Source organism: Columba livia, chromosome 6 (genome assembly GCF_036013475.1).
Source record: "Columba livia isolate bColLiv1 breed racing homer chromosome 6, bColLiv1.pat.W.v2, whole genome shotgun sequence".
NCBI classification, from domain to species: domain Eukaryota; kingdom Metazoa; phylum Chordata; class Aves; order Columbiformes; family Columbidae; genus Columba; species Columba livia.
The window spans coordinates 16,660,931-16,683,283 of NC_088607.1; the positions used below are offsets into that span (position 1 = coordinate 16,660,931).

At 35.6% G+C, this 22,353-nt stretch overlaps 1 protein-coding gene across 12 annotated transcripts in view; it reads right to left on the bottom strand.

The window, feature by feature from the left end:
* Positions 1 to 1,136: 1,136 nt before the first annotated feature.
* DNTT (DNA nucleotidylexotransferase) overlaps positions 1,137 to 22,353 on the bottom strand; it is a 172,445-nt gene continuing 151,228 nt past the window's right edge. For 11 of the 12 annotated variants that reach the window (XM_021293757.2, XM_021293755.2, XM_065068400.1 and 8 more), the window contains one exon: positions 1,137 to 2,392. In XM_021293757.2, coding sequence (XP_021149432.2) covers positions 2,306 to 2,392 — 87 coding nt within the window. In that variant the 3' untranslated portion in view covers positions 1,137 to 2,305. Of the gene's footprint in view, positions 2,393 to 3,573; positions 3,699 to 22,353 lie in introns of all 12 variants that reach the window. The other variant, XR_002419400.2, reaches the window with a different exon arrangement.

A 22,353-nucleotide genomic window follows, 5' to 3' on the forward strand; every position in this document is an offset into this window, starting at 1 on the left:
TGCAGAAACAGCACAACTGGAATGTATAATTTCTGATTAATGTTGGCCAAGTAGTAAGTATATTTAGATAAGGTACTGTAGCTTTTGTTCTCCTCCACTAGGACTGAAAAATGTCATTGCTACTTGTGTCAGCATCCTGATGCAAAACACAGAGAAGGTGCTTCATACATCAGCACAATAAAGCAGGAAGCAATGCCAGTACTTTCTAGTTAGAGCAATTCAGAAAGTAGTGTTATATTTTCAGCTCAGTTAGCAAAACTGCATTTAAAAAAGATGTTTTTACTGGCATAGGCAAGAATAAAACTCTATGCTGTTATCACATTTTTCTGTGTCTCTGACTGAAATTTTAGAAGAGTTTGTGATGCAGTCCTCTTAAAAGTCCATTCCTCAGCTTAATGGAATGACTAAACAAAATGAGCATACTTGTGCTTACTATCAAAACTGTCACGTAACTATATCTGTAAAAGTCTTGCCTACATTTCTACTAATGGCATCAAATGAGGTTTAAATTACAGATTGAAAATGCTTCTACCATAAAATTAGGATTAACACAATTTCTAGAATTGGTTCATTGGATAGCATGCATTTCCTGCAGTAAGTCTGATAAAGACATTACTGTTTAGGTTTTTTTCAAGTTGTTTGGTAAAGCTCAGGAAATCTTCCCACTACCTGTGAGCCAGATGGATGTGTTCAATAAACACACCTTGCAGTAAAACCCAATCCTTTGTTCAGAAATAGGTTTCACTTTCCTACAGTCACTTTTGGGCCTGATCTTGTAACATTTTACCCAGGCAAATAAATGCACAAAACTGAATTAGAGCATTTTTCATGAATACAGTAGAGGAGATGGAAAGTGGGATGCATAAACTGTATCCTAAAAGATCTGGGAAATAAATAAGTATAATTTAATGTGAATTGATAATTTCAAAGTGTTTCTATAGTACTAACCACTAGCTTCAAGTCTACACTGCTGTGGAATATTACCATTGTTTGAATATGGGAATCCGTTACTGTCAGTAATAATTGTTGTGCACGGCCTCATTGTTGCAATTCTACCCCGTCATACCAAGATGTGAAATCAGCCTTAACACGGAAAAAAGTTCAGGCTTTTAAGAAAGAAAATTATCTGACCAGTCTTGGTGTTCTTAATCACCTTTATTCTACAAATGACAAATGAATGGTCATTAAGTAACTTCATGTACTAATGTACTAAATGCCCTTGTACAATAGAGGGTAAATTTATTACAAATTCTTCATTATCACTACAGTCACAAGAACTACCTGGAAATTTTCTGAACCCAAAATATCACATAGGAGTACTTTTATCAGAAAGTCTCTCGCATCTCAGATTAATTTCTGACAAAAAAAGAAGGAATACCATTCTAGAGCATCCAATAGCCAAACAGTTCAGGTAAGCTTCCATTCCAATGCATATAAATCTACTAATAAATAAATTTCCAGCTATTGAAATTGAGTGTGGACAATTAAAAGCTCTCACTTCAGAGCAGTCATGAGCTTGACAGTTTAAGCTGTTGTTTTCATGCAGGTTATAATTCAAAGTCCTTATAGAGGACCATCACGTCACCACTTGAATCTTCTTTAGTCAAAATCAGTACTCCAAATTTATAGTATTTTTCCTCACAATTGAAGATTGCTACTGAGATTTTCCACTTTTACTTTCCAAAATCTCTTTGTGTGAAATGTTTTGAACTCTCACTAAATTCTCAACTTGTTTATGGTTTTTGTAGAGTAATTCCCCACCTGGAAAACTATTACAGCTGAAGTCTCAACTTGCTGAGCCTGACAGGCTAATTACTGCCTAGGTTGTTAAGCTTTATACTCAGCAGTGATTTTCATACATGAATTCAGCAAAATATTTAAGAAATTCAGTTAAAGATAAGCATGCATTTCAGTATTTTTTGGACTGAGCTCAAATATTCTGTATTATTTAGGTATTGTCATAGCGGAGAGGATTTTAACATCCAAGGATTAATCACGGAGATGTTAAATTCTTATCACAAGCAAAGATCTCACCAGTTTCAAGTTTTCTTCCAAAAACAAGGTCTATCTTGACACTCACACGTAGAAACTTAAAAGACTAAAATGGAAAAGACTGGAAAGGATTCAGAAGAACTTAAACTCTTCTCTTCTAGGAATATCAACATGTATAATGACTTCTAACTAATACAGTTTTAAATTTTTTTACTTGTCATAGAGACATATATTTTGTGTACATCAAAATCAGACTACAAGATAGGTGAAAGACCATTGGTGTCAACTGATGAATGTACACTGCAAAATGGTGTTAAGCATTCCTTTCCCACGGTTCGATGTAATCCAAGCCAAGATGTGCAAAGATTTCTTCCTCACTTGCAGCTTTGAGAAAGGTTCTCTGTGAAAGAATTTGAAAAATAAATAAGTCAATAAAGATGTTAGAGGGAAATTTTAACTGGTGCTTTTTGTTATTTAAAAGGAGTTAATTTTTGACATTTCTACCCACTGTATCCTCTACAGAATACATTGTCTTCATCAGTGTGCTGACCTTGAAATGTGAAAGCAAGTTAAAAAATAATTCTAATGCTGCTTGATGCTTTCAGTTCTAATGACTAGTTCATAACTCTTTGGTTTGATTACAATCTAAAGACTTTATGCACAAGTGTTAGGACTAGAATTCAAACAAAACCTATATTTCTCTTCCATGAGAGTCAATTGCTCGACTTTCTTAATAAAATCATCAATGTTTTTTAAATTAATATAGTAATGTTCTCTATAAATGCATTCAGGCTGATTCAATGGTTATGCTAATTATGTATAGCTAAGCATTAAAAGCATCAAAGCTTTCCAATTTCAAATACTGAAAAATCAAAATATTCCATCTTGAAAAGCAAGTTATAACTGAGGAATCAACAACAGCAATTGTCTTTTTACACACACACACAAAACTCCTAATGAATGTTTTACATCAAAAATCAGTTTTGTTTTTTTCATATTTTCACTTCTGATAAGATAGGATAGTATTCTTGCATAGGAACCACCCACAAGCCCACCTTCATCTCAGGATGTCTGATATGGTAAAACATGTAGCCTTATGCATTCCTTTCAACATTGAAATACAATCTTAAAAAGCTGCTAAGGTAGGCGAATTTTAAAACAGTGAAACCTCACTATTTAGAGAAGTATGGAAGCAAGAAAGAACTCATTTCTATTGAAAAAGAATACTTAATATTTCACCAGTTCCTGAATAATTTGAAGTCTCGATCAGTGTTCAGTTCTGAACAACCTCAAATTCCAGTGTCAGGAAAATTTCAGGGTTAAGGTTTCATAATATTCTAGATTTTCTTTCTATTGTGCGAGAGGATAAGCTATCTAGAGAACTACCCACTGATGAATTCCTTAGCTGGGAAAATCTCTGACTACCATAAAATTTAGGAACATTTGTGCCAGCACTTCTACTTTTTCAGCTGCCAAGCACTGCCTCAAGGAGAGCTACGCTGTCCAGCATACTCATGGCAATGGGTCAGGAAACAAGTCTATATATCAGAGCAGGCCCATGGTATGGTGGAACAACTTCACCTCAATCAGTTGGTAGCCACTGGCTTATTGTTATTCTACGTCATTCCCATTCTTTCAAGTGCCTGATCCATATCTCAGTCCTGTTGAGCCACAGTTTTGCCAAGGCATGATGAAGAACTGAACCCCTAAAGTGAAAAATAACATATAATTGTCAGCTGACCTCAAACTTTATCAGGGTTTCAAACAAATAAAAAACCTGTTTTCATTTCATTCTAGGGGGCATTTAAAATTGCAAGTTCTAAGTCCAACTCTACAGAAAAGGCCCATCTTTCATTGACACTGTTCAGCTCCAACAGCCAGAGCAGTCAAGCTGGCAGCTTTCCTAACAGCTGTTTTTCAATGACACCAGGCAGAATGAAAACCAGTTTAACTGTACAACAATGTTTATGAAGACTGAATGGAATGGTAGAGTTTAGATGTTCCTGAGTGAAGAGAACCAGAGGCCGTCAATGTTCCCTTGAGCCTGGAAGGACAGAAAGGACAGAATACTAGGTTCTGATTCTGCTTTTCCAGAGTTCCCAACCAGCAAACTACATATTTAAGAGTAGTTCTAGCTGACAGCCTCTTGAATCCATCCGAAGTTACTAAGTAACTTATCTTTCTTAGCAAATTATAGCTATCCAGTGAAGTAAGATGGAACATTTTCACTATTCTATTAGAAGACAGTTAATCTTTAATCAGGAAAATAATTAGAGTCAATGGTAACTATGGCAACATGAAGTTATGTAAGTATTCTGTGTTATTAATAAAATTCAGATAGTAACTTTTAAAATGATATCTGTTTCTGTACTGTCCTGTATTGACATATACAGTGCAACCTCCATGAATAGTGCCTCACCACGGTCAGAAGCTACTTGCTTATCACATTAACTCTTTGTCATTTATATTGCCCAAATTTCCATTTGCAGAACTGTCCTGTAATAATTGCACTTTACCCAAACTAAACCCACTGAAATCGTGTCTTTCCCACTGAGGTCAGTGGACGTTTTGTTAATCTCTACTGTAAAGGCATTGATTTCAGGCAGTGATACATTCCACTTGGATGAGAGATTTGTTACTAGAATGCACAGTAAAACTACTTAACAGGGTATATAAAGGTCTTTTCACTTTTCGATAATGAATTTGGCTCATAGGAGATAAAATATCAGAAATCTGAGGGAAAAGTTTTTACTATTGTTTCGGGGCTTTTATTATTCCTTTTTAAAATCAATTCAGAATAAACATGTTATGTCTTATTACTTTGACACCCGAGTGTAAAAAACAGTCTACTCTTTTCTAGGGTATTTTATATTCCACCATGAAGCTGTCAACATCTGAATATTTTGACCTAGACAGTGCACCTGACAACTACAGAGTATTGCTGGAGTATGATAAGCTGAAAACAATCACATATCCACAATGAACTGAGAGTTCAAAGTTGTGTCTGCAATAGAAAAGATCACTTATAAACATAGACAAATAATGTTCTGTTTTTTCTAGGAAGTTCAAATGTCATATTCTGGAATAAAAGGAACCTAGTGAAAACACTAAACATATAAAACTGATCCGTTTTCACATAGAAATGACCAGAAAACGTGATAGAAAACAAGATATTGAGCAGAATAAAAGAAAAGGAGAGAAGTGATTGAAAACTACCTATCAGGTAACAATGCTGGGGTTATTTATTTCCTAGAGCATGTCCTAGGAGGACAGGATTTTAGGGCTTTCATTTTGCCTTTTCTTTTGCTATTATTAAGAACAAGAGAGGGCAATCCATACACATACATCACTGCAAAAAAAAGTAAAACAAGAAAAAAGATTGTACACTTGCAGACAGATGTTATAGATGCTCTTTAATAGAAGCTCTTCATATCTCTGGGACCCCAAATTGCATCCCATTTCTTTTGTTCTGTCACTTTATGTTTTTCTGCAAGCAAAACTAATTTCATTTACTTGACAGGGAAAATTTCTAATACGAAGTATCTGATGCTGAATACCATTCTCAGCAGCTACAAGCCATGTTTCTAAATGAATCACTAGCTGATATATGCCAATTGTTTTAGAAATGTAAGTGTTATTAATGTTAATCATAACCTATAATTTTGCTTCTTTGTCAATCTATGCAGAGCTTTACAGTAATTCCAATTTGATTACTGCATTCACTGTTGTCCTTTTTTTTCTTTTTTGCTCAGGAGAAGTAATGAACTGCTTGCCTACTTGTGATTTTTTTCCAGTTTGTTACTAATATTCAGCAGATCCAAGACATGCCAAATCAACAACAATCAAACTCAAAAAACCAATGTTTTGGAGCAGCTGGGATCACTCTCCTTTTATCTCACTTAATCAATTCTGTTTTTTCAACGAATGTAAATATTACATTTGTGGTTGCAAACATGACCATTAACTACACCTAATGTGCAACAGCTGCCATCCAAATGTTTTCTTATGTGAACTGCTACCTCTTATTTTTCATTTTGACATTAATGGTCAATAATACTTTTGATGAAAGAGAAGCAGAGAGTGAAGGCACAGAGCTAGTACTGCTTGATGATATCTAGCACTGCCAAAGTTCAAACAGATGTTATACTACTATTGCCACTTGGTTTCATCTCACATTTTAATACAATAAAGCAAAAACAAACAAACAAACAAACAAACAAACAACACCATAAAAACCACAAACAAATGAACAATAAACCACCAGCCAAAACTCACCAAAACCCCCAAACCTACTCACTAAAGTAGAATTCTAGCTTTAGTTATATAAACCAGTATTGGCCAACAGCATGTTTCTTTTGGGAGACAAATACTGATTTTCCTGATTCTGTATATACATCATTTAAATAAGTGGGAAAAGTTGAATGCACTGGAAAGCTCCTCAGACTCCCTTTTCTCCAGCATTTCTGGAGCACTTTCATGTGTCTTTTTGACCTCCTTCTTGAGTAGTTCAACGAAAGTATGTTTACTCTACGAATCAAGATAGGAAACTTTAAAATACAGTTAGCAATTTGTCCAGTAAAGACATAGGAAAGATGTGAAGAAATCAGAGTTTACTAGAAATTACTATGCACAAATTCTTGATTTTCATTAAAGAAAGGATCTTGCTATTATACGAAAATTTAGGCCACTGAATACGCACTGTTCACGTATTAAGCAACCTGTACTTCCAGTGAGCTTAGACAAATTCTTCATACTGTTGAAATGAAACTGTACAGCTTAGACAACACAGCCCACACTTGCCGCTACCGCGATCATCCATCTTCCTTTCCACTGTTTGGTCAGGAAGGGAAAATACTGCAGTGATAGCAACCTCCTGCCATTGCACTGAACAAAACAAGACTTTGCTGAAGTTGCTCACTCAGGAGAAATAGAAGCTGTTACTCTGCCTGCAACTGCTCTGCCAGGTTTGTCTACACAATGTACACAATGTTTGTCTACACAAGTCTACTCATCCCTTCCATCAATATTAACTCAGCCTTCTTGAAAGGTACACATTTAATCAGATTCCAAGAACACTGATATCCTAGAATTTATTACCAAATAGCTTGGTAATAATAGTGTGTTGGAAAATACCAAAATGAGTAATCTACTATAATTGAGTAATACTATAAATAACTCTCAGTCTGTCATCATGGCATTTCATTACTATTTTCCCCATCTAAAGACAAATTTAGGAAGTTATTTTGAATACAACTAACTCAGAATACAAGCCAGTAGGACCACATAGACAGTATCATTGATAAAATGGGATTTAATGGTTCTGAATCAGCAGAATCTGCTGGAGAGCAAAGTACTCCAGGTTTGTATGTACAACCTATGTACGTGTGCAATGCACTGTTAGGAAGATAATACACATTGTGGAAATTAGATTAATTTATTTCTTTAAATCCTTATCATGTTTGGTATTATCTGAGAAAGTGGAATTAACTATGAAGCTCCATAGTTGATTACTGGCCCAACTCGTTATATTACTTGATTGTATATTGTCAAATAAGTCATAGCGAAATTGTTCCCTTTCAAAGACCAAAGAATTTCCTTTAATATCTGTTTTTTCCTACTCTTTTCATAGTGTTCACTTTTATTTGCTTTACAGCTGTAATTCAGAAACAATGCAGTCATACTCCAGTGGATTTCATTATCCTTTGGAAAACTATGACATTGTATAGGAGGCACACTCCCTCCTTTTGCAATAGACCCTGAAGGGCCATAATCATTAAGGTCTGTCTGGACTCCTTCTGACATACTGTTTTATCAAATAAATTGGACAAGGTGGGGAGCAGATGACATAGAATATTGCCAAAGATATCTTGTTAACAAATTATAAAACTGTTTGATACAACTTTGCTTCTAGACAAGTATCTGGAAATGTCATTAACATACAACATTTATTCTAACCTTTTCTTTGTATCCTGATGATGTTGCACGTTTTAAAATAGCAAACTCTTACATAGGGTGGCTAGGGATATTCTCATTTAATTTTGGCCGTCTCTCACTAATTTTTATGGTGTTTCACATGTGACTTTTCATCAGTCTAATTACCTTCATATTTGCTTTGGCTTTTAAGATTATTAAAATTGAGCTATAATGGAAATATCATCACATCTAACTTTGTAGCATTTCCAGTATTCTGAATGATAAATAGCAAGTAGCACCCATCACTTTTCATGTCTGGAATTATTACAGTGGCAGTAAGCATGACAATGATAAATGAACAACAGAAAAGAAGAGGACAGGCTGTCATTTGCAAACTTGAAACTTGTGCTTGGAGAGAGTCCATTCTAAAAATAAGTGTTGTGGCTGAAGTAAATTGTAGATTAATGATGGTAACAACAAGACCTGTTTAATCAACCATAGTAAAAGATACTACAATGCACCTTAAATTTATCTTACTACATGTATTTGTCACTTTAGTGACATCTTCACATGTTGTCACTTATGCCAAGTCAATTAAAAATTTTTAATTAAATGTACTTGGGACTAATGCAGAGAGACTAATGCAGCTACTTACATTGCTTGCAATAGTTCCCAAGATGTGAAAGAACTTCTCTGGATATGAGAGGCCACTGCGTTCAGTGAAGCAGTGCACCATAACACCAAAGACCTACAATTTACAGAATATACTGATAGCTTACTAGATTAAAAATGCAAAGCTATTAAGCTGCTCATACTTAGTTTTCCTGTGATTCCATTTGCTCAAATAATAGTAAAAAAATATAAATAGCTGTTAATTAATAAAATGAGGTTACAGAAAAATAAGTAATCCATCAAATAGCAAATACTTTCCACACAATTAGCAGTGGGAATGTTCATGTATGTTTACCAGATCTGAGCATTGCCCTATCTGTTCTCTCCCAGTGGGATATTTTTGATGGAACAAGCGTTCATGCACCAACAATGGACACAGGTCACACCAGTACTGCAGAAACTTTTAGGAAGATGCTACTTTTAATAAATCAGCCTTTTATAATGTATATCTTACAACGTAGGTATATATTTCACTATTGTATGACTTTCAGACTATATTGACCTAAATTGCCACATAATGGGCCAAAGGTATTCAGCTGACGAGGGAGTCTGATTGTTGTATCAAGAATGTCTGCACAATCATGTGTCCACAAACAACGCACTGAAGTATTTTTGTTGTAATATTTCCTGCAATTCTTAGATTGACTGCAGCTATCTTCTGTACTCAATACTGAGTTTGAAGCAAGATTCTGACAATAATCAGGTATAGCATTAAATTATTTCTCATCTGTGAAAATGTTAGAGATAACAATAATTAGATATAAAACAAACAAGTTGAAATAGGTGCAAATGACCATCACTTTTATGGTCAGGAGAATTCCTATGAATACTAAGACAACCATTGGTAAATTTTTTCTGAAAACGTAACTATAGTACCTAAAAATAGCTTCTTTGTGTATGATTATTAAATATAATATGTGATAATAGTCTCAAATAGCTGCTTCTAACACACAAAAGACTGAGGAGAAAAGGAATAAACATACATTTGAAAACTTATCTAGTCACATTTTCATTTCTTGTATGACCAGAATTGCAAGGAAAAGAGGTTTGGTGCTTGCACTATAAAATTCTTGAAAAACAGAAATTACATCAGCCTGAGAGGTGAGGAAAAAAAATAAGGAACAAAGAGGAACAAAAAGGCAAGAAAACTAAACCATCTTGACTGTTAAAACTTTTTTTGGGAAAAAAAAAAAAAAAACAAAACCAACAACAACAACAACAACAAGAACAAACAAACAAACAAACAAAACAAACACCAAACAGCAAGCCGAAACAGAACAAATCCGCCAAACAACAACTTCAAAAAGCATGCATTTATATAAATAAACTCATATGATTCAGTAGTTCAATACTGCTGCATGGATTTTGTCAACCAGAAGTCCTTAGGCACACACCTAATGCTTTATATCAATGTAATTCCAGTTGCTTCCTGTTTTCAAGAGTTAAATGTTAGTTCCTGTGATTGACAGTACATCAATTCAGTAAGAATAGAAAAGTAAGCTCTTGATGCGAAATTAAAGACAGTCCAATATTACAGCCTTTTTCATTTGACTACAGTGAGCTGCATGGGTTTCTAGTGAACCTTACCAAACAAGCCTTATGAAATCATATAAGTTCACTGCTGCTTTTCACCGGGCAAGCCTGCTCTGCCTCACTAGCTTGAATATCTCCACTAGGTGACAACCAAAAGAAAATTTGAAAACACTGAGATCACAGAAATCCAAGCTCTGGAAAGCAAAGCATATTTTTCAAACAGAAAGTTCCAAGGCCAACCCCTGAATGCACTGAATGCAGATGTCTAGGAATTCTTGGATGTGACAAGTACAAGGACCACTGTCAAAGAAACTGAGTCAGAAAAGCCCAAGAGAAGAGAAGACAGACAGTTCAGTTTCAACTATACACATACATTTCTCAGTAAGGTCACTTGGAGAAGAAGTAATCAGATTATACATACTGATAGATTAAAATTATCCAAACTCACTCCATGGCACAACCAGTTTGATGGGGTTTTTTATTGACAATTAAGTTACTGCAAGTTCCAAAATAAACACTTTGAGTTGATTATAAACTTGATTCCCATCAACTTCAATTAGGTTTATCCTGGAAGCCTAAGTATGGAGAAGATAGTAACGTTTTATAAAAATAAATTGAAAATAAAAGAGGAGAGAAGGTCAAAAAGGAGGATGTCAGTAAAAGACTAGCAAAAGACAAAAAAAAATGACAGAGGAGAGTGCTACTGAATGATTGACCTGACATGACCTCCTAATGGTTCTTCTTGTGCTAACACTTCTTACGATACTGAGCATGCTGATGAGCCTCTGCAGTTCAGGACTTTAATATGGAGAATGTGTGCAATATACTCAACGTGTCAAGGAGGTAAAACTGAAGATAATAGTGAAAGAAATTTTCAGTGGAATTTTAGTTCAGGCATTTCTGAATTGTTTTTTTCAGGTAGATGTTAACTCAAGACTAAAATCTCTAATAAAATTACTTAGAACATTTTAGTCAAATCAAATTTACAGAACCACACACAAAATCTACTACAACCACCAGCCAGCCAAAAAGCAAGAACAAAAGGGTACCTAGAATAGAAAGTAATGAAAAGGGAAAGTGGGGGAAAAGTTGTAGTCTTGATAAACTTTGGGTCTTAATAAAGCCCAGCAGCAGATTCAATAAAAAACATTAACCTATTTTTGGTTTATCTAAAGGGTTTTCTGAGAGAGTGGGTTTCTGAGAGGAAGGTGACTACAAAGTGACTCAGCAAAACCAGCAGCTGCAAGGGAGGGTGAGGACGGATGTGTTTCAATCACTTCCCATTCAAAACTTGTTTACTTTCAAAAAGATATTTCCACCTTCCCCAACATCAAGAAGCAATGACTTTCTGGAGTGATTTCTGGTATACAGGGCTTGTGCATTAAGTGGGTCTGCTAATATCTCTGAAAGGTGTAAGTCACAAGGTTTGAAGAAACCAATTAGGAAATGCATGATAACTCATTAGAAAGCAGTAAAAAGGAACAGATTTCAAAGAAATTAAGCACTTTGCTGAGGTTATTACCATGTGCCTGTGTCTATATTTGAATTTACTAACCTAAAGACAAGTAACATTATTTGATTTATAATAATACAAGAGATGTGAGTGAAAGGCGAAAGTTAGCCTCTCTCAAGCATACTTCTTTAAAATCTCCTCTAAATATCTAGCTCCATGCTGTTTTCTACTCTTACGATGCAGAATCTGAGTCACTGAGCTTTATGCCAATCAAGACAACAGGCTGTGATTTTGTTTTTTATGCTGTATGTCAAAAAATAATACATGTGGTAGTATATATAGTTTTTACTAAAATAATGAACAGGAGCCCAGTGCTGCCATCAACACGTAAAAACTATTGACTTCAGTAGCAGAATTTGGTGATGCCAGTGTTTACCCACAGAGACTACGATTCTATTTTCTTTTAACAGCTGTATATGCAGCTCTGCAGTCCATCTATTTATGGCCATTGATAAAAAGGTGTAGTCACCACACCAGGATTTCCATCTGTTATTCAGGTCTGTCACGTCCTGTCATGCAGCCTACCTTCAGCATTGCAACCAGCCCCAGTCCCTCTTTACTGACTTGTGATGACCAAGATGAGGGTGTACTTTGCAACACATCAGGAAGCCAGCTGTTTTCTCTTCCTTCTCTATGTTGCTCCTAACTTTATAAGAATGAATGTTGTACCTCTTTGGTGGAAAACATAAATCTGCTCAGAGCTTCAGTGTAGCAAATTGCTTTGCAATTTTACAGACTCAGAATTGTGTAAAGCAACTGTAGAGAAAGTGTTACAGAAGATCCATAAATTCCTGCAGTACATTGAATGATATGAAGTTGAGTGCCTTCAATCTACAATGAAAATATGGAAATACAATGTAATATCAATCCATAAAATGATAGCTACTTCTCTGAAATCATTAACTGACTCATTAGGGGAGACAAAGTGCTAACGAGAACCACTGTAATCACTAACTTTCACAGCAAGCTAAATGATTTTATTGAGAGGAAGGGAAAGGAATAGAGGAAGAAAAGATAAATATAAGTAAAGCAATTTCCAGATAAAAATGCATACAATCCTATCATTATATAAGAGGTTTGAAATAATTGTATTCAATGATTATCTTGTGTAGTATGAATGCTGTCAGAAAGTAATATGGAAGAACGAAACTCGTCCATGGTCCTGATATTGGTACTGCCAGCCAGCCTGAGCAGGACAGCATCCTATTCCATCACTAGTTAGTGAGACATCCTTAGAGTAAGATACTGCTGGATGAAAAGCCATGACAGAATCAAGCCCTAAGGAACTGTCTATCAGTTAGTCATTAGTATGGGTGTATCAATTACCCATTTTACTCTGAGTAGTATTTATCTCTACTAAGACTAACACATATTTTTTACATTCTGTGGATTGCTATAATATCTGAGCATCTATCTTCCAGTTATTTGACTGGAAGATGACTAATGACTTTCAGGTGGTTTTCAATCCTTGTTTCTTCCAATCTTCTGGTTTGGTTGGTTGCTTTTGTTGCATGTGGTTTTAGTTTTGTTTTTTTTGAGAGGTTTTGTTTTCAACTGAGTGCTGGTGATTTTTGCTTTTCTTTTAACTAGACATTTTGCTAAATATTTATGCTATGTTTATAAATGAAACTATCAACAGTACAAACAATTTCATGATTGTAGAACATAAATGCTGAAGTAGTAACTGTACTAGAAATGTGAAGTATTTCATCAAGTTCAATAATAATATTCCACAGCACTGTGTAGACACTGTGCATTTTCCCTTTGATGGTACCATAACAGTTTTCAGTAGCAAATAACCTGAGGTGTCTCTCACATAACATTCTCTCCAAATACAATTTTCATGTTTAACTGGTACTTTCTGTAGTAATATTCGCATCACCCTGCCTGCTTTAAAATACAAACTAATCTGTTCCTAATCTGTCATCTGTTCCTAAGATGATAAATAAATCAAAGGGGGAAAAAATGACTCTTTGAAATGACATTGTAACAAAGCATGATTGAAAAAGCAGTATTACAAGCATTACCTATTGACTCTATACTCTCAGGCAAAAATCACTTGTAATGGTATTGATGCAAAATAGTGCAGTGGAATTTATTTTAATAATTCTGGGCATGAATAATTTTTGAAGGTAACAGAAGTCAGAATCATAAATTCTCTTTTCATTTTACTGCTGGACATGTCCTGTGCTTTTAATCCATACTTGAATACTTCTCTTACAACTATTCTCTAACTCTAGTTCTAGGTTTATTCTTATTAAATTTCCGTACAATAAAAAGTAGATTCACTGAGTAAAATAGAATAATCAGGCTAACGTTAGGATATTCTAGGTCATTATCCTATGAACTATTTCATAACATGGAGTAACAGAATGTCTTCAGGCTTTCTACAAGCAAAGTACATATTCCAACTACTGACACTCTGAAAAATAAAGTATTTTTTTCTTAAATTATCTGCTGACTTAACTGAATGAGCCTTTTTTAATTGCTAAAATTTACTTTGTAAACAAGACCTCGCTGTGCATAAAATTGAACTATTCTCTGTTTAAAATCACGGTTGTGTGGTTACTTTGTTGCGAAACACTACATAGCTTACAATTTTAATAATGAAAAACATTCCACAGTAAATAAAGAGTATAATACATTATCATCCAGACTACAAGAATATGTTTTCAGTTTGGGGCACACAAAATGAAGAGACACTTGTAAATTCCTATCTGTCAACCCAGGCAAAAATTTTAATATGTTAAATAGCACATTGTTGTAAACAAAACCAGAACAAAAGCTTATTGCTGCCGGTAGGTCTCTGAGAATCTGTGTCCTAACAGAAAGTCACTGAAAAGATTACGGGGATTACTTCCTCTTCCACTTTAGCTATACTTCAGTTTTGCTTTAATACTATGTTATTTAGAGTAGCTTTAGCTTGTCAAATACTGTTAAGCTGGCTTATTGTATTTTTCTATATAAAGCTTCATATGAATGAGTGAATGAAACAAGAAAAATGCAGAATCCTGGATTTTATGAAACACAGTTGAGTGAGTGCAATTATTATAAACAAACCACTTCAAAAGAGCATTCTTGAGATTGTGAAATCAAAGACCTGCAATTTAAGAAATTCTAGAATGTGGCTGATTGTATTCTAACCTTGAGCTTTCCTGCGTATACACATAGACACTTCTTTTTCTTCAAAGAAATATTGCGTCCTTCAATTTCTGTAACATACTCAGGCTTCTTTCACTAGGCAGGAAATGTACTGAGCCACAGGGCTAACAAATAATTGCTGCCAGCACTGACAACACTCTTGGGTTGGCGGCAAAGTGGCATCAATCAGTCTTAGCAAGCTGAGCTCTTAGAATCTGTATCTGTTCTAGCTCTCTCTCTTCCCTATTGCCCTGTACTAAGTTGTAGCCCTCAGATTTCTCATGTACCTTCAGGCTCCAGTCATGCCACACCCAGAGTGAAGTGAGATAAATGCAGTTTACTCAGTTATTTGGGGAAATTGAAAGTTTGTCTGTTTCTTGCCGCCACCTTAGAGCATTAGCATAATCAATTTGATTTTTTAGTCCATCAAACTTCCACTCCGATCTCTCCCCAGTCATTCTTTTTTTGTGATCCCTTCCAGCTCAGTCTCTTCAACCAAGCCAGATTCTTTTCCACAACGCAGCTGGTATTCAAATGTAGCCTTTCCATTTCTCATCGCTTTGTCCAGCCGCTCTGCACTTCCTTATCAAATCTCTACATCCACCACAGACTTCCCATTCTCACTCCCGCTCCATACCCCATTTTCCTGAACTGTTCAGAAACACCAAGCAAAGGAAAAAACTATTAGGTACGTTGATCTTTGTGTTAGATGTACAACTTCCTATTACAAAGAGATTACATTTAATTATATATAAAAATTAATTATATGCAGACTTCGTAAAAATGAACTATCACATTCTATACGTGAAACATTTGAAGTGCTAAGAGAACACTGAGAAAAAGCACATTTTGCAAGAGCATGCATAATAATTTTTTAATTTACCAATAAAAGTAGATTATTTTAATTATTAATTTTTAAAAATAGACCAGGTGCAAAAAGAAGAAATCCCCCAAACCACAGATGCAATTTCCACTTTCCTGAGAGAGCAAGAAGAATATCAACATAAGTGAAAGTATGTGCATCTGTTTACAATAACTCAGGGTTTAATTGCAGTAGTAATGACTGTGTGAACAACTGATCACATTAGAAACCAATATTATAAACTTTGGATCTTTATGTTTACTTTCGCTTTAATCCAGTCATTACTGCAGACATCTAAAGGAAATTCTGCAGCTGCAGCCTGTTTAATTCATCAAGATGTTCTCTAGGCTGTCTCACTGTTATAACTCCATAGTTTTAGAGCAGCATCTGCCAAAATAAGACTATAACATCCAGCTTTTAAAAAATAATAAAAAATGTCTCTTTACTATGCAAGTAAACTTCTGCAGGCATCTTTTTTCAGTGAAAGGTAGTGTGGAATAAAAACTCTCAGATGACATGAGAAAACTGATTTTGAGAGTACAACTATTGAACACCCAGGCTAACATGTGAATATCACACATCTTTATGTAGTAAAATGAGGGTATAGAATCATAGCCAGCTCTTCTTCCCAATGATACATGTTTTTAAGAAATAGCATATTGTGTGGTGTCAGAAATGAATCAATGCCTGGAAAACGAAGCTGGCTTTTTATTAGGAGACCTGTTTACAAAGTTCCGGGAAGTGCAGGTAACTGCAATCAGACTGGCTTCCTCAGAGCTGTGTCCGTCCTCTAAGCCAAGCCACCACACAAACATAACTTTTCCCACCAACCTGGTCACTGTCAGGTAAGACTTATTTCAAAATAAAAGTTACTGGCTAAGTGACATGCCGGACACACAGACTCAGCCAGACAAAAATTTGAATATCATGAGAGAGTCTATGAGTTCAACTATATTGCCAAGCATGACTGGACATGCTGCCTGCTGCAAACACTCTGGTTGTCTTGAAACAACTACCTGAGCAAAAGATTGGTAGTAGAAAAACTCAGAAAACTTCTATATACCCTTCAGCCAACTTAGCAAAGCATTACAGTCATATAATAATCTATTGTTGGACTCGATGATCCTGAGTGTCTCTTCCAACTGAAATGATTCCATTATTTACCTGGGCTGCAATCACACTTTTATTTGGTTTTACAGATGTATGCAAAGAGAAACAGGGCAAGACCTACCTGAAGAATCAGTTATGGATTTTCCTGAATAGAAATGCTTTCTGCAGGCAAGTAATTAAAGACTGTGCAATAGTGATCTTCAAATTGTGGAATAAATCCCAGGATGAATTTCCCCTTTCATGTTTATACTGTTTTTCCAAGGAAACTATATATTCTCTTAAAAAAAAAAAAAGTTGGGAGTGTAGTTTTCAGAGCATCTTGTGAATTTACTATTCAGAGCAGTTGTATAAACTGCCTCACTTGCTATTCAACAACAAAATAACCTTTAATGCCATTCAAATTCACACAATGGTTTTTAAATGCAAAATTGTCATCAATCATATACAGTCTTCTGCATAGAGTGTTGTATTTTTTCCAATATTTCTTTAACAGTAGAAAACATTCAGGCAGCTATTTACCATCTTAATTTTTTATAGGACATAAGACTAATAACTGCTTTCTGTTCCAATGACTCTTCAAAATAACACTGAGCTTGTGACCCTCCTCTTACAAAACACCAACAACCTACAATGTGAGTGCAAGAACATTCATATGCTAATAATTTAATCAATCTATTATATCCTAGGAAACCCAGCTTCTCTTTTACAAAAAAAAACAATGGTAATTATTTACTCACTTCATTTTGCTGCCTTGAACTTCATAAAGTAATAATTGGACTGAAAAATTATTTTCTGGAATATTATTGTGAAAACATTTGGGTTTACATAAGATAAAAATCTAAATCTACAAGATAAATCCATCCCTTGAGGATCTCCACTGGGTAGTGATGTGGTAAAAGAAACGCTTTCTACATGGCCATGATCCAGCCATAAAGGTGTTCCACCTGCCATCCCGTGAAATCTCCAGCCATGAAACAGGAATTGAGAAAAATACCTGAGGCAGCTTAATGCCCATAGCCCATCCAACCTCTCATTCAGCCGAACTCCCACATGCTTGCTTATGTACTCAAAAGATATTTGAGGAAATATGTCATTCAGAACTTCTGGCATGGAGCAGTTGAAACTAGTTCCTTTTTTAGGCAGAGTTTTCTCCTATGAAATGGGAAATGATTGCAGCTCAGACACTGAATTACAGAAGACTTCTACCAGGCCCTTTAGCTCTGAGTTGCTGCTAAACAGTAAAAGGCATCAAGAACAGTGAATATACCTTGAATGAAAGAGCAGTAGGGAATCCCACCACAGCTGAAACTGTGTGAAGTACAGTGGTAAAGTTTTCCACATCCTTTTTTACTGTAGCTACAAACAATAGTTTCCAAATAATTACCGAAATGTAGAAACAACCAAAAAAAGCACTTTACTTTGTGAAAATATGGGTTCTGAAATATTTGGTAATGGTACACCTTTTAAATTAATTCAGGTAAGTGATTTTAGTTAGGGAGTAACACTAAGAAAGGTTGATAAATTCTGCATTTACAAACACAAATTTATCCATGGTGTAAGTGGTAGGGCTGGGCTTTGCATAGCATAGTAGATTTTCAGAAGCATCTTCTCTACTTATGTTTGGGGCATCGTCACACCAGGCTCTACAGAAAAACATGATACATGGAAGCTGCTGGCCAAGAATCACTGGAATGCAACTTCCCAGAGAAAAGACAGTTCTAGGGAACAATATTTCTACTTAATACTTGTATAGTCACGCAAACATTGCCTTTTGAATTGATCTATTCAGCAAAACGCTAATGAATTTTGTTTTGTTGAAATTTTCCTACTCGCTTAAACCTGGGTGTCTCATAAAAATGATGTAATTATCAAAATATTGCCCTGAAAAAAAATTCATCCAAGAGAATCTAGTTTACCAGGCACTTTTAAAAATCTAAGCCTATTTGAGCCCCTGTCAGCTTACCCATCTTCTTGACAACTTTTTGACAGGCTAATAGGAGCTTGAGCTCAAATAAATAATTTTAATTACATCAGAGCCAGGGTCCTCAGACCTTATTGGCTCCATGAGCCTGGAGCAGCCAGCCAAGCGTCTCACAGTTTGCAGACCCAAGAGCTGTCTGAGCTTTGGAGGTTTGGAACAGTCTGATATGTGGATTGTTTCCAAAGCCGAGTTTCAAAAAGCATTTCCCTTTGCAAAAAGTGTCAACATTTTGACTTTCCCTCTCATTAATAGAAGAAGTGAATTTGAATGATCAAAATTGTTCCTTAAACATTTGTTCTTTCTCCCAGTCATAGCGAAAGGCTAAATGCTGAGTGATCAAAATCATTAAACTAAACTAGTTTTTGCCACAGTGGTTAACTTCTTATCCTTACCAAGGGATAAAAAGAGGGATCAAAATATGTCCAGAGAACTTGAAAACCTAAGAATTGCTTGAATGTGCCCTACAATGTCACATGCCTGGACAGGTACATGATCCTTTGGCTTACTGTAATCTTTCATGTCAGTCCGCTACCCCAACACGATTCCCTGCTACAAAGTGAAACGTAAAAAGAGACACATGTACTAGGCAAGAACAGAAATACTGCAGAGTAAGAAGAGGAACAAATAGAGTAAGTAATCTCCAGACATTATTTCCAGTCTACATATGAATGCTTTCCACACGTTAACAGTTGCTTTTGATGGTTTTCTCTGCTGAGCCAAAATACCAGCAGTACGTGAAAAATTTTACACACAAATTTCAGAGTGATTGGGCTGTGAGCTTAAGACATTTCCAAATTCAGAGCATAGACTGTGCACAACCCTGAAGAATCAAAGTGACAAAACTTCACGTTATTTTCAGCTTGCTCATTCAACCTTTTCTTTAACCACTAACGGCTGTCTGGGCTTTGTTTCCTCCATGGGAATGGAAGTCTGTGGGACAACTGTCTTCACAATCATCGGTGTAACACTTCAGATACCAGGCATAGTGTTGTAACAACCATGTATGTCAGGATTTTTGGAAGCTGAAAAAGGACCTTTTATGTCCAGTGACTACACACAGAGAACTAGAGGGAGTAGACGGAGCTTAAGCTAGCCAGACTGCTGCAAATCTACAGCTGTTTTAACATAGACTGGGTATCTGAATTGGATTTTCAAATGCCTTAGCTATGAGGAAGAACAAGATCACAACAGTCTAGTATTTATGAACTGCAAACTGCAACCTCAGACATCCAGGGACACAGAGTCAGAAAAGTAAACTGAAAAAAAAAAAAGTAATCTGACATATCTGTGTTCCTGTGGAATTTTAAGAGTAACAAGCTAATGGCAAATGTCAGAATAACAAAAATCAAAACAAAAACAGCTTAAATTAAAAGCACAGCTTTTCTTGGTTAAATTTTTGGAACTTTAATTTTAGTGCTTACAGTCTGGAACCTAAGCTCATACTTAAAACTGGTTAATTTTAATTTCAGCAGAAAGACATAGCTTATGCCTTCCAGAGCTACAGCAGCTCTCTAGGTAACTCATAAGGACCTATAAGATCCTTTCAATACTGGGGTAAGGAAAATAACTTCTCAACATTTTACACCACTAAGTTGTAGCCACCTTTTACAGTCATTCCCTGCATTTTGAAGTGGTATTAATAGTACCCAGGAGAAAGCAGGCAGCAATGTTGGAGTCCACAAAACTATTGAAGTCTACAAACTGAATGAAATTATATCCAATTAATAAGAAGTGGAGACTTGGATGAGTTTAACCATAGAGACGAAGTAAAGCCATGAAGAGTACAGACAGATAATAAGCCAGTATATTTATGGTGGAGCAAACTTCAAAGTTAAAGACAATGCTAAGTTTGTAAGCCAACTGGACTGTAGCATTTCATATTCTGGAGATCGAGAAAGTTTTTCCTCAAGTAATATTCTTACTGAAGAAAAGCACTCACCTGAGTCTGAGAGCCATATTGTGGGAGATCAGTCATTCCATATTAAGCCTTACCTATCCTCTTGGTAAGGAGTGTAAAAATGCAATATCATGGAGTCCAGCTTCAGACACTCTCCGCAGTGCCCTTCTGCGTGACACAAATACTCTACTCTAGGTAACAACTCCACAATTTGGTAAAGGAGCAACCAACAAATTTTGCTGTTCATTAATCTTATTCCAGGTTGCTGACACTGTGAAAGGGGAGAAGCACTGACACTCCTTTAAGAATAGAAAGTCTACGGTTTGCCAGACACTTTAAAAACCACTTTGAAAATAATAAAACATTAAAATGAACATAAATCACACATTTATTGCATTCTCATGCAAGGAGATATAGTTATTCAGCTTAAAGACAGGTGTTTAAAAATACGGTTTAGAGCTATTCTGCTTTAATTAGATACATTAGCTCTCTCCCCATTTCACTCAGTTAAAAAGCTGGCAGGATGTTGTCAAAACTTGCTAATGGCTGTTCTAGTATGCCACAAACTTGTAATCATTACAAAGAAAGTGCCCTTCAAATCTCTGTATGTTGCAAACTGTATATGTATATATATATATACGCACACACACATTCAGACTAAAAACTGCAGTTTAGTCAGTGAAATGATGACCATGTTACACAAATATATAACAGAGGTCAGTGTTTATACTCATATTAGCTCCTGATTAATCTAGACACAATGCATGTTGTAACCAAAACTTCTTTATAGTGGGTCAAGGGATAAATGACCCCAAATCAAACATGGAGGGGTGTAAAAACAGCCAGTGATGCCATGGCTTCCAGCTTAAAGACCTTGATTTTTCTGAGGAACAGCCTATTGTTCAGCTGACCTGACTTATAGTTCACACATAAAAATGAGATACTTTTTTGCAAAAGCACTTCTGCTTTACTTAGAGAGCATATTGTTCCTCCATGAATCAAGAAAGTTTTACAGCGATAATTTTATTTGCCTTGTACATAAATATGTTGTGCATCAGTCACAAGCGAAACAGCAATAATAATTTTATGAGACACAGAGAAGATGTAATTTCTCCATCTTCTTGATGGCTGATCAACGTATTCCTTCATTCTACAAGTGTGGTAATCATTTTAAGGTTTGATCTCCAGCTGATGTAAAGCACAGAAACTTCGTACTTCAACCTGGTATATACAAGTGCTGATTTCTATAGCTTTAGGACACAGTTCTAAAGAGGCACAGATTTGGACATCCACTCAACTTTTTATGAAAAAGAGGCTGACAGTTAATTGGTAGTAAATTTTGGTTTGTTACAATTTTCCTACCAAAGAAAGATCTCCAAAATGTCCTTTTTATTACAGAACTGAAAAAATCATCAGTTTGATAGTTGCACACTGTCTTCCAAAACCCACAAATACATCAAAAAGATTCACACTAGAAAAAAAAAAAAAAAATCAAGGCTGAGAAATAATTTCACAGTGTAACTTTGTAACGAGTCCCTCGAGGAAATATCTGTTCCTTTTGTTCCCCTCTGCAGAACTATGTAATTGATTTCTAACTGCTGTGTTAATGCTTCCTATTCCTGTCAGAATCCCTTTGGAAACACTTTAAAGTAACCAGGACTCTCTCCTGATGTGACCTGTTGAATGCCGGAATGTGGGATTCTCTGACATGCATCACATTTCAGGCAGTGGGCCACAGT